We start from the raw sequence: 18,040 nt of genomic DNA, 5'->3' as shown, positions 1-18,040 counted from the left end.
GGAAGGTTTTGGGAAACATAGAAGAAAAACTTCACAGGAATTTCAAGTTAACAAGAAACTTAAACCCAGCAGTCCTCCAGGGAGAAAAAATACATCTCAAATCTCTATAGAACAACAACAACAAAAGGCCAATATGTGGTGAAGCGGCAGATGGAATGAAAGCTGACTCTTAAGGCCTCTCTGATTGCATCCTGCAGGAAGACCACCCAAAATGACACAGCAAGTTAGTCTTAGTACACATGCATCTTTTTCTACTGCAAAACTAAGCACAATAGCACAATTGCATTACCACTCAGCTTGCTCTAGCTGTACAGTGTGTAATAGTTCCAATGAATAAGCCAAGTTTTCTAGAAATACCTTTATTAAAATGAGTTTTGAATAGTAGGAAGCACATTCTATAGTACTGAAAATAATATTTAAATTGAGAAATCATATTACAAAGGTATGTACAAATAAATTGAAATTATCCTAATTCTTAAATTATCTATGGAAACCCAATTCCTTTCCTTGTAATAGAAAGAACAGCCAAGACTTAGAGGTATTTTCTTTCTCTTTACTGGAAAAATATACTATGTGAAAAACTAGTATCACTCAGGTGAAAATAGTAAATCAGCAAATCCCCAAATCTCAACTGTTTTAGAAAGTGACTTAAAAAAATATCTCATGGGCACATGACAGATAGAGTTTTCATGTATGGTATATTTTAGGGTCTTCTACTCAACAATGTGCTGGGCTGGAGAATAAAGTCTCTCCCAAAAATATGGTCCCTGCCTTCATTGGTTTCCAAGTACAGTGACAGTGCTCCAATTCAACTTCAAACTATACCTTCATTTAAAAAATCAATTATACAATTCCTCATATAGCAATAACTTTTAATAAATTTCTGTAGCCTGATGTGTGCTGCCACTATCTAGTTTTGGGATCTTTGTTAAATCACTTAACTTGCAAGGCTTAATATTCCTCAGGTGAAAAGTAAATGGATTTAACTACATGAACATTGAAGTCTTTTTTTTTGACTGTTCTATTCTAAATTTTAAAGATTTTTTAATGAATTACTTCCTGTAATCTTTAAGATCGTCTGCAGAAAGAGAGGTAGAGAATGTGATTTGTGGAAATGAAGTCGCTAGAGAAATGCGAAGAGGGCTGATACCCAGACCTCTTGTTCAATGACTGAGTGCCCACGTGACTCAGGACACATCATCAGACAACTTGGGGACAGGCTTGCTGCTTGCTACCTTAGTGACATTGGGTAGGTTGTTTCATACTTCTGAGTCTTAGTTTCCTTATCTGTAAAAATGGAAAATAACCTCACACATCCATAGGATGTTTAACATAAAAGTCCTCACAGCTAACTTTTATCCCATAATAGAGGAAACAGGCAATATATAATCAGGTGCCGTAACAATTTTAACAAGACTGCTGAATTCTCTGTCACTTTGCACCATGTCTAGGACCCAGCCTTTCCTTATAACTGACTCCTGAATGCGCTGCACTCACATTTCTCAGCAGAATAGGGGTGTGCTTACATCCAAGACCAGAACTAGAGATTCAGGGTCTTCTAAACATGGCGATTTTTACCAAACAACCTACTGAAGCCAGAAACTTATAAATTTGCCCTTCTTGGATTATTTCATAGCATCTTTTCCCATAGTTCATCAACCAAAGAAAACAAAACAAACTTTGTCATCTTTTCTAAGTATGATAAACCGGGTGATACTGGCAATGCTTACTTGCATTACAATAACTTTTAAAAATGATGATTATTAATTATACATTAACCACAATGTGTCTCTATTCGATGCTCAACCTCTACTCTTTTTAATCTCTTACTTAATTTTGTTAAAACTTCAGAGTTTAAGTGTTGTTGCTGTAGAAGATTTAAAAACGGCTTACACAATATATTTCTTATGAATGCTTTATTGTTGAAAACAAAATTGAAATTCTCTGGCACATAAAACAATTATTTCTACAAAAGGAAAGCCTACAAATCTTGATAATTTATACAAATAACAGTTTCTCAAAAAATAAAATTTTAATTTAGTAAACTTGTCTTGTGCTCTATATTTTTAGCACTGTCTGCAATAATCCACCATAAATCCCTGAGCGGAGACATTTTCTGATCATGTTCTGACGCCCACCCACCCTCGTCCCCAACCCTCCCCCCGAAGTTGGTCAGTTACTAAGTCCAGCCCTGTAGTGAAAAGTGTCAGGGACATTTAGTTATTAATGATCCGTGCATTTTATGACACAGGCCCAATTATTAACGCTACTTGGGAACTGGTGTCACAAGAAGTGCCTCAACTGTGCATTCAGTGAACCTATTAAGAACCAGGTCTTTGAAAGGAAGAACAACAACAATAAAAAGACAAAATGTTAAGACTAGAAAGTCATCATAGGTCAATAACTATTTAAATAAATACAAATGTTAGACACTGAATTAATCTCTATAGCCTTATATTAAATTCCTTTTTTTTTTTTTTGCAATTGCCAATGCACTAAAAGATGAATAATACACTTCAACCCACTATTTTGGTTTGACCACGGGTTTGTTGTTAAATATCATTCTGAAAACACAGTGATTTAGTTATAATTTAACTTTTGGCCCTTCAGTGAAATGTTTACAAAATAACATATATATTACAGAAGGGCTTTCTTATTAATGCCATGAAAAAACCTTTCTCACTACATTTACCCTTCTCAGGAAAACACTAATGCCATAGGAACACTACTTTCAATTATTTATCCCACTGTATTCAGATATATAGAAAAACATAAAATATGGAGAAAACACAATATGATGTATTTGCATGTCCAGCTTCTTTTTAATGGAGAGGCTGATCATATATACATGGAGTGTGAAAGGGAAGGAGAAACAGGTAATTTTCAGTTGCAAAGAACTGGCTTAATGCATCAAGTTTTGTTATTCTGCTATAGTAGAATAATAAATAAATAAATATGTAGGGTATAATATAGCTACTTTCTCTGTGAAGAAGTTGATAATGGACTAGTGTTTTATGAAGTTAATTTTTAGTGGCAAAGTTTGATTGCAAGCCAAAAAGTGTTCAATAAAAATGTTGTTCTCTACCTAATTTATAGTCTTTTTCTTGTGAAATGATCATTGAAGTGGTTACTAACAGGTAATGAAATAAAATGCCAAATTTGCTAGCGAAAAATAGTTTTCAACTGAGAAAAGCACTTGGCAGAAGACCTAGAAACATGCAGGCTAATGCTACCCTCTATTGCAGCTTCAAGTAAGTTGTTTTTGATGCCTTTTGAGAAGAGCAAAATAAGATGAAAATAATTCCTTGAACATTTATCAGCATTGCTGTTTAGGTACCTATTAGAAAGTGATTAACATTCGATACCTACCCTTTCCAAAACACAAAATCACTGGCAAGCATCATCATACACTCCTAAACCGGCAACATCTGAGAAGCACAAAACACCTTCCCTTTTGTCTAATAACCTGTTGGTTAGTTATCGGAACTGCAAGGCTTACAAACTCCTCCCCTGTCCTTTATCCTTATGTAAGCTTGCACATTCTCCAGGAATAGCCATTTTTAAAGGTAATTTCAAAAGAATTAATACAATGAATTCTACTGGGCAGTTTGGGGGAAAATATTGGCAATATTAAAATTTAAAAAATGCCTGCCTGACATATATAAGGCCTCCCCAGTCCCTCATACAACTCGAGTGTGAAGTATGGTTAGCTCTACTCTCCATACCCTTTTCAGAACATAAAAAGCAAATGATGTCCAAAAGAATGAAGCCTTTGACATCCAAATCATAAAACATTATGTGCACTGGTCAAGAAACATAGCAGATTCTGACAGATCTTGACACAGTATTAAAAAAAGTGTTCTAAGCTTCAGAAATTGATAAGCAGGCTGCCCCAAAGAGGGAAGACAGCAGCATTAGGACAACCAGCGGCTCACTGGGACTCACACTATGCGTTTATCACTCCCTAGTAACACTTAACCCTAATCGTTTGCCATGGCTGAATGGACACTCTGACTTCCTCTCACAGTGTTTAAGGAACAAGATAATTTTGAAATTAGCTTTCAGAAAATGAACAAAATCTGTGACTTATACACCCACCCCTCCCTTTTAAGAATGCCAAAAGATTCTGTTTTAAGTGCTCTGGTTTACAGTCTATGGGTAACAATAACATCCTCCAGGAGGTTTCCGGCTTTCCGCTTTTTGGTGTTAACAGCTGTGCCTACAGCAAAGTGGATTCTTCCAGAAGTGGTAGTGACCTCAATGACCTCTGCCCTGGTCTTGAAGTCTAACACCAGCTCTTGTCATAGCACTGCTGGGAAGTTCTGTCTGCTAAGGAAGCCAGCTTTTAAAAATGGAGGAGGATGGGCTTCTGCCTCCTGTGTCAGGTCTTAGAAGTCTTTAAGCCTTGTTTTTCCATGATGTTCCACAGTTTGCGGAGATTGGACTGTGTGATGACATCGTCTGGCTTGAGCTGCAGCGCCCGCAGGTAGTTGGCCTCGGCCTTCTGGAGTCTGCCATTGAGGTGCAGAATGGCTCCCAGGTTCATCAAAGCAGCCGGATACTGCAACAAGAGAAAGAAGGAAAACAATTACGAGGCCGTTTCAAGCTTTCCTTCATGGAAAACAAAAATCTTCATCCACTTATGCAAATGATTCCCTTATGTCTAGAGGCATTTTGTGAAAGCAATTTAGCAATTTATACAAACAGATAAAGATAACTAGGAAGATGGAAAGTTTTCAAACACCTGCTGTGTACTTTGTGCTTTAAAAAGAACAGGCTTCTAGAGAAATAGTATTTTTTCTTTAATGAGAAAGCATAGGTAACATATGAAGGTCTAAAAGCCTAATCAGATGGTACTATTTGAGAAAAAAATCTTTACAAGTGATACAATTTCAGATGGAAAGAATTTATAAAAATTTCAATTCAGTGACAAATAAAAAATAAGTGGGTAAAGTTGACAAATCTATATCCACTCATTCTTTGTTTTCTCTTCTTTGCAATATCCCAGGCTTTTAACACAAAACAATTAAAATAAACTATGAAATTTTACGGATGTTTTTGGGTAAAAATCCTGAAAAAAATTAAAATGCAACCACTAAAGCCCTTCCCAAACCTGAGTAGTTTAACAAGGCAAAGTTTTTATTTTTAAAAGCCAAACAGTGTTTAACCTCTAATGATGAATGTTTACCATAGAGTGAAGTAAAAAATCCAAATAGATAAAATATGGCAGAGAAAAATGAAACCTTTCTAAGAAAAATTTTATATTACTTATTAAAAACTAGTTAAGTAATTCTCATAGAATTTTCAGTAATGCGTAATAATTGCAATACAAAGCTATCGCATGGGGAAAAAAGGTTATAAGTGTTTTTTACATGGCATGAGTTATGTTGCACCAGTTTAATACAAAGGTTTTCATCCGCAAATTCTCAGACATTAGTTAACAACAGCAAAAGTCCCTCCCAAAGGAAAATACATTTTGCTTGCTCTTTATAAATAAGGCTGTTCTGCTCCTGTCCCTGGAACATTCTGGCTAACAGAAAGCAGATAATATTTTGGCAGTTACACAAATGCATATTTCAAATATCAGATAAAATTAAAGTGTTTATACTATGATTACACTTTCATTTTGCAGATCGTGTCAACTATTAATTGTCCTTCAATTCTGTGTTAAAGTCCGAAATCACAATTATTTTTAAGATTTGGTGTTTTCACAAGACATGCACTTTTCAGCTGAATTCATGTGACTCTACTCTTTACTGTAAAATTAATTATTTCTGAACCAAAAGCAATGCTACAGGGGAGGGGAGAATAGCTTAGAATAAACTGACTTGGGGGATTTGGATTTTTAAGAGATCTGGGTTTGAGTTCCTGTTCAACCACTGTCAATGACCTTGGTGAAATCCCCTAACATATCTGTGCCCTTCCTTCATTTGTGAAATACTGAAATAATATCAACTTCTTTGCATGCTGTTAGAAAGATACAGTGAAAAAATTAAACAAATATACATAGCAGAATGCAGGTATAAATTAGACACTCTACAAATATCACGATCAATTTTCCTTATCTCATTTTGCTTGAAGTCTAGCACATACATGTTTGTGATTTTTATGTTGTTGGGCAGTCTTTAAAATTTTGATTTCAGTAGCTACATATGTCTCTGGATATAGATAGTAAAATTCCCTTAAATCTTCAACTACTGGGCATTATTTTTAAACCTTTCTATATCATTTTCTCTTTTACAAAAATAACGCTGCAAATCCAAGCTATTCCTGACCTTCAGAAACCTTTTTGGTCAGGATGACTCCATACTTATCAAGAAAAATACAGATGGTCAATTTCTAATTTTAAACACCAATCCAAATAAACATAGCTCTAAACGACATGTGCAATGAAAAGTTCCACACTGGAAACTGAAAATAACACCACCTACTCTGTCTTCCTAAAAGAACTTTGTTATCACACCACTGTTATTATCCTGAGTTCCTTGCAGCTTGGCCACATTTCTGAATTATGTCCCCTCACAGTGCTTAGCACAACTATCAATAAACAGCCACTAAACTGATGGTGAAGTGTGCTCACAGCCTAAATTACTAAAGATGCTAAGTAGATACAATGTTCAGATTCCTGCTATCCTGAGTAAGAAGAGTGGAAATAGGGAGGGAGAACCACTGTTGGAGACCATACCTTACTAACCAGAAATGGAAGAGGCCCAGTGATGAGGTTGAGAGAAAACAGATGGCTCTGTGGGATAGTCATTATTTCTTGAATCACTTTATTACCAAAGTGTCTGCACCTATAGTGTCTGTGTCTATTATTTCAACTCAAAGGGATTATTAAAAACACTCAGAGGTTACGGAGTCAGACTGCCTAGGTTCAAATACCAGCTCTACCACAGAGATGTGGGCACTTGAACAAGTTGGGTGAGGGCTTGTGATCTCAGTTTCCTTTACAAATGGGATGCCAGCATTTTGTTGCTGTAAATATCACATGAGAATACCCACATTATTGTTGTTTTCCTTTCCTTTTCCTTATCATTTCAAAAAACACAAAGTAGAACCTCCTTGTTAGTGTGCCTGAACAACCACTGAATCTGAAAACTGAGGATTTCTGAACTGGCTTCATGTTTACTAGCTTTCGAGTCTTTTTAAGGTTAAACCTGTAAGAGGTAGATGTGAAAATGGATGGTAAAGTCGATCATGCCACATAAATAGACCTTACTATTGTTACTAAATTGCAGCCTGAGTCTTCTCTGTCCTTCAAACACTTATGGGGTTACCTACCCGCCATCAAATGATGAAACAAATTTTGTACTTTAATATTAGTCTAAGAAAACTCATCTAGGAAGTTAAATCTGTTCTGATGAATGAGTTCTAAATGCTAATTGTAATGAGGTTTCTGTAATAACTTTAACTTTGCATTATCCACACCAGTGTGTTACTCATTAAACAAAAATAATCATAGTTACCATGGGATAACAGCTCTCAGGAAAGCCCACATATACTCATTAATTGCTTCCCCTAATGACTAAAAATATATGGAAACTAAAAATGTGAATATTTAAGAATATTATTCAATATATTTAAGCAGCTATACATTTCAGGTTCAGCTATAACATTTTGGTGTGAATATAAATGGCTATTTTAGTAAAATAAAATTTTTTATTTCAAAAACCTACAAATGTGCATTATGTAATGCTTAAAACATCACAGTAACTTCTTGAGTGAAGGAAACATGAAATTTATACAGATATGCTAAAATGTGACATATGTAATAAGAATCATCGCCCTAGATAACTGCTTTGAAAGTGTCAACGTTTATTCTGACATAAAAAATTTCATGTGTTTATTAAAAATTGATGAATAAGACTGGGTATAGACTCTACTTTTTACAACATGGTTGTTTTCTCTCTTCAAAGACAGGGGCTTTATCTTTTAAGCCTGTCATGTCTCCCCTCTACATCTGTGCTAGGGAAGTTTAATGGATGCTCACTGGACTGAATTCCTCAGTTCTAGCTGAGCACGCAGACTATAGTTCAGGGAGTTGCATCGGCATCACCTGGCAGCTTGACAGAAATGCAGAATTTCAGGCCCCGCCTACTGAATCAGAATTTGAATTTTAACAAGAAACCCAGGTGCCTTGTATGCTCATTAAAATTTGATAAGCACTGTTCTAAAGGTAATTTCTAGATCATAGATTATATCATTTCATAGCTTTTGTGATTAAATTTCCTATAAGAGGTTATAATGTATAGAACAAAGTATGTCAGCGGATAGAACACCTATCCTCCCCCAAAATAGAATTCTTCTCTTGGTCATTCAATTATTTAAGTTAGGAAATGTTCAAATAATCTTTTTTTTTTTTTTTAAGCAGAAGCCATAAATGACTAAATGTTATTAGACAGCAGGAGAAAGTATGAAAAGCCTTTTGATAACCAAATAAGAACATATAAAATTTTCTAAGCAGACTCAAAGTCTACCTAACTCTAATACTGAAATGCAAAAATTTCAGGTAACTGGCTGTTTGATTACATACTGGTGTCGTTGCTCTCTGCCAGCTGTAGCTCATGGGCTGGGGAAGAGAAACTCAATGACAACTGCTCAAGTTTTTCCCTATACACATGGTCTTTTATTAAAGACAACTGATGAAATTTTCAGTATGTTAACCAAAGCAGTCAGTAGCTTGCAGCCCAGTAACATGGGGCTCCTGGTTCTGTACAACAAATGACACCATCTCCTACTTCACAGGCTAGAAAGGAGAACCAGACATTCCTTGTTTCCTTGAAGAGGACAGATGCTTTATATCAAAGGGGCTGACTGGCAGCCATACTGAAACAGAAAATGATATATTTTTGATATATTTTTTTAAGTCACTAGGGATTTCTGCCTTGTTATTTTACTGTGGTCTTTGGCTTGTTTCTTCAACTGTGGAGGAAATATGCAAAATTTAAAATAATGGATGTATATTGTGGTGGGTAGAGCAAAGGCAAGATGATGGAGGTCTGATTCTAGTTTAAAGCCCTTGAGACTCTCAAGGAATGCAGCTGAGCTCACAGGGTATCGTGAACACACAGGATTGGAACACAAAATCATTGTTCTGGCCTAAGCTTATCATGTAGGATTGGAAAGAAAATGACAGAAGAGGAATAGTAAGACTATATGGGGATTTAGGGTTGGGAATCCGTGTTTCTATTGGGATCAGGAGTAATGTAGAACTCTGAAAAGATGAACTGAGTGGGTCCCAGAAGAAAACAAAAGAGAAAAGGGTTTGGTTGAGATATTCTATTTAGTCAGGAGTTGGATACCCCTGCAGTAGTTGGGCTCTCTTGTATCCCATTGGTCTCTGTGGCCATTTCCATTTTATGAAGGATAATCAACAGGCAAGAGGAGTTATAAGAAAGATGACGACAGAGATAATAGACCAGTATTTCTAATTGTTTAAATAAATGTATTTCCATTCAAAAGATTTACTCATGTTGCTAAAATTATCCTGACTTGCATATTTACTGTTGAGTAAACTAAATAACTTTTTAAAAAGAGTGACTGAAGTTAGCCTTACCTAGTCATTACTCAATTAATATACAACACATCTTTGGGATATTTTCAAGATAACTACCTTCAACTGTCCTTATGAATATAATTTGCAAACTTAAATGAGTTTGCAGTCTGAACTTTTTGATGGATTCTCACTCTTTTTAAAGTAGCTATCAAATAACTTAATGAAGGCTGCATACTGGCATTCAACTGTATTCAGTTGAAATTGCTTGCCCAGTTGAATTTACTGAAGCAGCAACTGTACCATGATGCTTAAAAATGAATAGTATAAACATTTTAAGAAACATATTAATGAAAAGGCATTTATACATACATTTAATGGATCTCTTTATATTTATTTGTGCCTTATACATGGCAGATATTTAATAAATAATTACTAAAGTTTTTAAGATAACCTGTTAAGATTCAGAAAAAAAAAAGAATGTTAAATACCTCATTCCTTTCACTTTCAACATCATTCTCCTCCTTTGTTTCATGGGCATGCTTAATGGTTTGATGCAAGCTAGAAACTACATAAATTATCTTGGATTCCTTGCCCCCCTACCCATATACATACTCACATCCAATTGTTAAGTCTTAATAACTTTACCCCCAAATCGCTCTTCAATCTGTCTTCGAATTTTATCCTACCCCTTTTTTCCAACTTGGTTCAGGCCCTTATCATCTTTTTTTGGATTACTTAAATAATTCTGACAGAAATAAAAGAATAAACAAATAGGTAGCTGTATAGATTGATGGCTGATTGACGAAATGAATAAAGAAACGTATGACTAAAGCCATATGCAGGTTTTTTATTGTATTTTAGGCATAGAAAATTTCACAGAATACAACAAACATTGTATACTTGCCTAACAAATATAACTTTATAAATACAACTGAAGTCCCTAAATCTCTCTCCCTATCCTATTCCTGACCATCCCCAGGAGAAAACTACAATCCTGAAATTGGTACTTAACAGTCCAGTACACATTTCACACTTTTACTATTTGTGTACCCATAGCAAATGTAAATATTATCTATAAGTTTTAATTTTATATATTAGGCATCATCCATCCTGGAATGCCATCTTGCCAAACACCCATTTGAAACTTGAAATTTTGTTCAACATTTTATTTTTCAGACTTAGAGATCTTGATATATGTAAGATTTGTTCCTTCACATTAATTACACTGAATACCTTCTCTTAATGATGGAATGCAGACTCTTTAAAAAGAGGACTGCCATCAATTCTTGTGCATATGTCTACATATACTTAGGGAAGAGTTTCTAGGAATAGAATTGTGGGGTCACAGGGGATCTTTGACTTCACTAGCTATTACCAAATTGCTTTTCAAAGCGGTTGTATCAAAATGCATTAATGTAACAGAAGTCCCTTTATTCTATATCCTTAATAACACTTGGTATTGTGTAATTTTTAAAGTTTTCTTGAATTAGAAGTTGCAAAATAGTCTGAACTGGCTATCCCAAATCTGAAAATCTGCAATCTGAAATCCTTCAAAATCTAAAACTGTTTGAATGCAGACATAATGCTCAAAGAAAATGCATTTCAAATTTCAGATTTTCTATTCTCAACTGGTAAAAGTGTAATGCAGATATTCCAAAATGTGAAAAAGCTAAAATCTGAGATTGGGATTTCTGGTCCCAAACATTTTGGACAAGGAATACTCAATCTGTATCTTTCTATGCACTTAATTTCTTTTCACTGATTACTAGAGAGGTTAAAAACATTTTCATAAGGTTATAAGCTTTTTATATTTCCTCTTTGGTGACCCACCTGTTCTTAACATTTGTACAAAATAAGATAACAACGTAACATCGTACAAAATATCACCTACATGGTCATATTTGAAAGGCAGGAACACAGAGCCCCAACTACTTCAAAACTGGTCCTAAATACGACTGCCTACCTTGTTGCTTCCAGTGGGAACCAGATAGCCACTGCTTCTAAAATGAAAAATCTGTTATAAACAAAACAGAGAATCTTTGATATAACTTCACTCAAGGTAATGATAGAAATCTGGGCAGCCAGACAGTAGACCTCTGGGAGAGGCAGTGGGATCTCCATGGATGTCTCAACGTTAACCATGGGAAATCCTGGATGAATGAATACGGGAGGACAGCAGCTCCTAGCTAGCCAGCATGCAGAATAACCTTTATAGCCTTTCTGTATCCAGAATCCTTGTTTTCCTCTTAGTTCCTTTTCCAAGGACAACAAAAAAATTTAAGATGAACAATATGTTTCATATTTTACCTCTCTTTACTACCCTCCATTTCTACTGGCAGCATGTAAAGGCAGCATCTCATCCCACTCCTTAACCTCCATCAGCCTCCTGTAATTCTCCCTATCTTCAGTTTCTTTTTATTCCAATCTATCTCCCACCTAATATTTGTCTTTCTAAAATGCAAATCATGTTTCAGAGGTTTTGATTTATGACTATAGAAAAGGATCCAAATTCTTCAGCCAGTACTAAGAAGCCCCATTTTTACCGGACATCCAAAACATTCTCTCAATGTACATTGTGCCTGAGCCACCTGAAACTTCTATTTCTGTCATGGGCTCTTTTGAGCATTCATTCCTTATCGTAGACTCCTCCACTGACAAAGTCCTTCTTCCACCCTCTCTGACAAACTTCTGCTCATTAAAAAAAAAAAAAAAAAGATTTTAACAATTTCTTATTCATAGCTTACTTCTTTATGTTCCCATAGTGCTGTCTACATGCATTAATTGCTACACTTACCAGAGTGAATTACAGCTACTTGTTATAAGTGTCTGTCTTCTTTGCTGGAAGATGAAAAAGCCAGTGAATTTATCCTAATTGTCTTTATAGTGCTAGTGCTAAGCTTTGCCATGTAAAATAAACTCTCAATAAATGTTTGCTGAAAGAAGACAAATTTGTATGTGCTAGCAGAAAAACCTGATGTAGGAGAGGTAAATTCTATACCAATCTCAATGTAATTTAACAAATATTTATTGACCACTTATTATATGTGCTCTGCCAGACAATGGATATGCAGTGAACAAAAGCAATATATATTTTTAGTCTGTATGTAGCTTGAAGTAATTTTAAGTGCATACTTGGCATTTACTATAATCTATTAGGAGGTGTAACTTCATTGTCTCATTTATGCCCTTCAGACCGAAAGAGGGAGGTGAAACTGTTATCCATGCATCGATGTAAGCAGTATAGAAGAGGACTGCACAGAGGACGGATTCACTGCCCTCAAGGAGTTTATAGTCCAGTGCATGAAGACAAATTCTACTACTCCAAAGGACGAATCAGGTGTGTCTACAAAGGAGATACTAAGACTGAGCTGTGGGGGAGAGGGGATATTATTTCCTTACGGGTATGAGAATATTAGACAACAAGAATTGTTAGGTTGCTTCAGGTCTCTTAGACTCCCAGAATGAGAATATGACATGAACTTTTGAAATTGGTGGGTAGCATCAAAATCAATTTGTTACTTTAAAAAACATTTTTAGCAGACTGCTGAGAGCAGAGCCAGGAGTGGAGAGTCGTCCCAATAGAGGGGAGTCAGAATTTCAATTAATTTGGGGATTAAGCTGTCAGCGGTGATAATCATGATGTTAACCCTTCTGGCACCAACCAAAATGAAAAAATAAATCCTTACTTAAAATGCAAGATTAATACAATTAAACAAACGATCTTCACAAAAGGCTATCATAAAACAAAACCCTATAAGCAATGCAACACTCCCAATTCAGAAAGGATAGTTCTTTGTAGTCTTATTTTGACTACAGTCATATTTTGAATAAATCAAAAAAGATTTACAAAATTGGAGACATAGCAAGGGAAAACAACACAGAAAATCTAGCAATGGCAAGGCAAATTCTGACAGATCATAGAAATGATTCATTTTGATTCTCAGTTTCAACACAGTATTTGTGCTTTTGAAATGGCTTTGAATAAAACAAAACAGATACAGATGACAACTAAGACAACAATGCTGTATAAAGGGAGTACTTTCAATTTGTCAGAGACACATTTTATCCTGTGTGCTCAATCCTTCCCTCCTACGTCTGCCTCGTCCCAGTGAGTGTTACAAGAATGTTCATTTAACTTTTATGATGGGTGTGATTGTCACAGTGTTGGGTGTTATACATTTCTATGGCTATCAAAATGCCAACAGTTTTGGTTTGGGGGAAGAGCAAACAGTGATTGTAACAGAGCAATTTCAAAGGTGGTAGTTATTTCTAACAGACTTTAAAGTGCATCTACTAACTTAAGAATATTACCCCAGAAATTATTCTTCAGTAAAGATGATCCTATTTTCAAAGTTGAGTTTCTGGATGTCTTTAATGTCACAGGAACATCTTTCACATGACTCAAATGCAAAACCTAGAGAACTGTGAGAGATCATGGCAGACAGGAGGCAGGACTAGATTGCAGCTCTGACTTGGACAGACAGAGCAGCATGTGGAGGCTCCATGCTGAATTTTTGCTCCAGAACAACTGCAGAAATAAATCAGGAAATCTGAGAGGACCCACATACCCTCTGAAGGGAGGGGAATGCTCCCGCAGGACACAGGAGACACTCCAAATACTGTGAGTGCCCAAACTGTGGAAGTGGGAAAAGGAGGTCATCCGCCCCCAAACAAACACCCCCACTGGCGAAAATGAAAATCTAGATTATGGGAGAAGATTGTGACTTTGCCTGGAGCTGAGTCAATTTAGAGAGCTGAGCGAAATACAGGGCTAGAGGAAGCAGCGGAAAAAAGCTCTGTGCACTTGCTGGGTTCCGTAGCAAGCCATCTCTGCCTGGCCTCACAGGGGTCCTTCAGGAGGGTGGCCAGAGACTGCGAAAAGGCCCCAGGGAGAAGGAAATCTCCAGCTGAACTTTGTAACAATTTGAACTGATCAGGAAGTCTCCTGGCCAGAACTTGGGGGAGGACATGAATCTGGTGTGCAGACTCCACAGGCGGGGGAAGAAGGAAAGCAACACTTGCTTTCATAGCTGGGAGGCGGGTAGCATGGGGTAAGTTCTCAGCCCTGCCTGCCCACTGCCTGGAAACAGACTCGGCAAACTTGCTTTCATAGCTGGGAAGCGGGTACCATAGGATAAGTTCTCAGCCCTGCTTGCCCACTGCCTGGAAACAGACTCGGCGACACTTGCTTTCATAGCTGGGAAGCGGGTAGCATGGGGTAAGTTCTCAGGCCTGTTGGCCCACTGCCTGGAAACAGACTCGGTGCTGTTGGTGGGGGCATGGTGGGAGTGAGACCGGCCTTTCAGATCTTGTGGGAGCTGGGTGAGGCCTGGGACTGCCAGCTTTCCCCCACTTCCCTGACAACCTGCATGACACAGCAGGGACAACCATAATCCTCCTAAGAACATAACTCCATTGACCTGGGAACCTCATCCCTATCTCCAACAGCAGTTGCAGCAATACCTGCCCAAGGAGAGTGAGCTCAGACACGCCTAGCCCTGCCCCCAACCAATGGTCCTTCCCTACCTACCCCGGTAACTGAAGACAAAAGGTATATACTCTTAAGAGTTCTAGGGCCCCACCCACCGCCTGTTCCTCCCCATACTACCACAGCTGATGCTCTCTGGAAAGCGCCACATCCCAGCAGGAGGCCAACCAGCACAAAAAGAGTGCATTAAACCACCAAAGCTAAGAACCCTCAAAGAGTCCATTTCACCCCCCTGCCACCTCCACCAGAACAGGTGCTGGTTTCCACAGCTGAGAGACCCACAGATGGTGCACATCATAGGATGCCGTGCAGACAGCCCTCAGTACCAGCACAGAGCCTGGTAGACTTGCTGGGTGGCTAGATCCAGAAAAGAGGTAACAATCACTACAGCTCGGCTCACAGGAAGCCATATCCATAGGAAAAGGGGGAGAGTATTACATCAAAGGAACACACCATGGGACAAAAGAATCTGAACAACAGCCTTAAGCCCTAGACCTTCCCCCTAATAAAGCCTACTCAAATGAGAAGGAACCAGAAAACCAATTCTGGTAATAGGACAAAACAAGGTTCTTTAACACACCCCAAAAAATCACACTAGTTCACCAGCAATGGATCCAAACCAAGAAGAAATCCCTGATTTACCTGCAAAAGAATTCAGGAGGTTAGTCATTAAGCTAATCAGGGAGGCATCAGAAAAAACGAAGCCTGAAGTAAGGAAATTAACAAAAATGATACAAGAAGTGAAGGGAGAAATATTCACTGAAATAGCATAAATAAAGAACAATAAACACTTCAGGAAACAATGGATATACTTATAGAAATGCAAAATGCTCTGGAAGGTCTCAGCAATAGAACTGAACAAGTAGGAGAAAGAAATTCAGAGCTCGAAGACAACGTCTTCGAATTAACCTAATCCAACAAAGACAAAGAAAAAAGAATAAGAAAATATGAACAAAGCCTCCAAAAAGTCTGGGATTATCGTAAACAGCCAAACCTAAGAATAATCAGCGTTTTTGAGGAAGAAGATAAATCTAAAAGTTCGGAAAACATATTTGGGGGAATAATCGAGGAAAACTTCCCTGGCCTTGCTAGCGACCCTAGACAGCCAAATACAAGAAGCAGAAAGAACACCTGGGAAACACACTGCAAACAGATCATCACCTAGGCACACTGTCATCAGGTTATCCAAAGGTAAAGGAAGGAAAGAATCTTAAGAGTTGTGAGACAAATGTACCAGGTAACCTATAAAGGAAAACCTATCAGAGTAACAGCAGATTTCCCAGCAGAAATCCTACAAGCTACAAGGGCTTGGGGCCCTAGCTTTAGCCTCCTCAAACAAAACAATTCTCAGCTAAGAATTTTGTATCTAGCAAAACTAAGATTCATCTATGAAGGAAAGATACAGTCTTTTTCAGACAAACAAATGCTGAGAGAATTCACCACTACCAAGCCACCAGTACAAGAACTGCTAAAGGGAGATCTAAATCTTGAAACAAATGCTGAAAACACATCAAAACAGGACCCCTTTAAAGCATAAATCTCACAGAACCTATAAAACAAAAATACAAGTTAAACAGCAAAAACAAAAAACAAAAACAAAGTATGCAGGCAACAAATAGCATGATGAATGGAATGGTACCTCACGTCTCAATACTAATGTTGAATGTAAGTGGCCTAAATGCTCCACTTAAAAGATACAGAATTGCAGAATGTTTAAGAATTCACCAGCCAACTATCTGCTGTCTTCAAGAGACTCATGTAACACATAAGGACTCACATAAGGTAAAAGGGTAGAAAAAGACATTTGATGCAAATGGACACCAAAAGTGAGCAGGAGGGGCTATTCTTAAATCAGACAAAATAAACTTTAAAGAACAGTAGTTAAATAATACAAAGAGGGACATTACATAATGATAAAAAGCCTTGTCCAACAGAAAAATATCACAATCCTAAACATATAAGCATATGCTAACATATAAACATATAAGCACTTACACTGGAGCTCCCAAATTTATAAAACGACTACTAGACCTGAGAAATGAGATAGTCAGTAACAAAGTAATAGTGGGGGACTTCTATATTCCACTGACAGCACCAGACAGGTCATCAAGACAGAAAGTCAATGAAGAAACAATGGATTTAAACTATACCCTGGAACAAATGGACTTAACAGATATATACAGAACATTCCATCCAACAACCGCAGAATACATTGTATTCAACAGCGGATGGAACTTTCTCCAAGACAGACCATATGATAGCCCACAAAACGAGCCTCAACAAATTTAAGAAAACTGAAATTATATCAAGCACTCTCTCACACCACAGTGGAATAGAACTGGAAATCAACTCCAAAAGGAACCTTCAGAACCATGCAAATACATGGAAATTAAATAACCTGATCCTGAATGATGATTGAGTTAAAAATGAAATCAAGATAAAAATTTAAAAATTCTTCGAACTGAATGACAGTAGTGACACAACCTATCAAAATCTCTGGGATACAGCAAAGGTGCTGCTAAGAGGAAAGTTCATATCCCTAAACATCTATATCAATAGCTCTGAAAGAGCACAGGCAGACAATCTAAGGTCACACCTCAAGGAACTAGAGAAACAAGGACAAACCAAACCCAAACCCAGTAGAAGAAACAACCAAGGTCAGAGCAGAACTAAATGAAATTGAAACAAAAAAATACAAAAGATAAATGAAACAGAACACTGGTTCTTTGAAAAGATATATAAAATTGATAGACCATTAGCAAGATTAACCAAGAAAAGAGAACATCCAAATAGGCTCAATAAGAAATGAAACAGAAAATATTACAACTGACAGTACAGAAATACAAAAGATCATTCAGTGCCACTATGAACACCTTTATGTACATAAACTAGAAAACCTAGAAGAGATGGATAAATTCCTGCAAAGATACAGCCCTCCTAGCTTAAATCAGGAAGAATTAGACACCCTGAACAGACCAATAACAAGCAGTGAGATTGAAATGGCAATTAATTACCAACAAAAAAAGTCCAGGTCCAGACGAATTCACATCAGAATT

The 18,040-nt window shown here is 37.0% G+C and overlaps 1 protein-coding gene across 4 annotated transcripts in view; it reads right to left on the bottom strand.

The window, feature by feature from the left end:
- Window positions 1-1,901: 1,901 nt before the first annotated feature.
- Window positions 1,902-18,040, bottom strand: part of TMTC2 (transmembrane O-mannosyltransferase targeting cadherins 2) — a 458,517-nt gene continuing 442,378 nt past the window's right edge. For all 4 annotated transcript variants that reach the window (XM_054443193.2, XM_063646526.1, XM_063646525.1 and 1 more), the window contains one exon: window positions 1,902-4,561. In XM_054443193.2, coding sequence (XP_054299168.1) covers window positions 4,382-4,561 — 180 coding nt within the window. In that variant the 3' untranslated portion in view covers window positions 1,902-4,381. The remainder of the gene's footprint in view (window positions 4,562-18,040) is intronic.

The sequence above is a fragment of the Pongo pygmaeus genome, chromosome 10 (genome assembly GCF_028885625.2).
Source record: "Pongo pygmaeus isolate AG05252 chromosome 10, NHGRI_mPonPyg2-v2.0_pri, whole genome shotgun sequence".
Classification (NCBI taxonomy): domain Eukaryota; kingdom Metazoa; phylum Chordata; class Mammalia; order Primates; family Hominidae; genus Pongo; species Pongo pygmaeus.
Note: the sequence above shows the minus strand (reverse complement) of the source record. Positions and strands in the feature narration are given on the sequence as shown.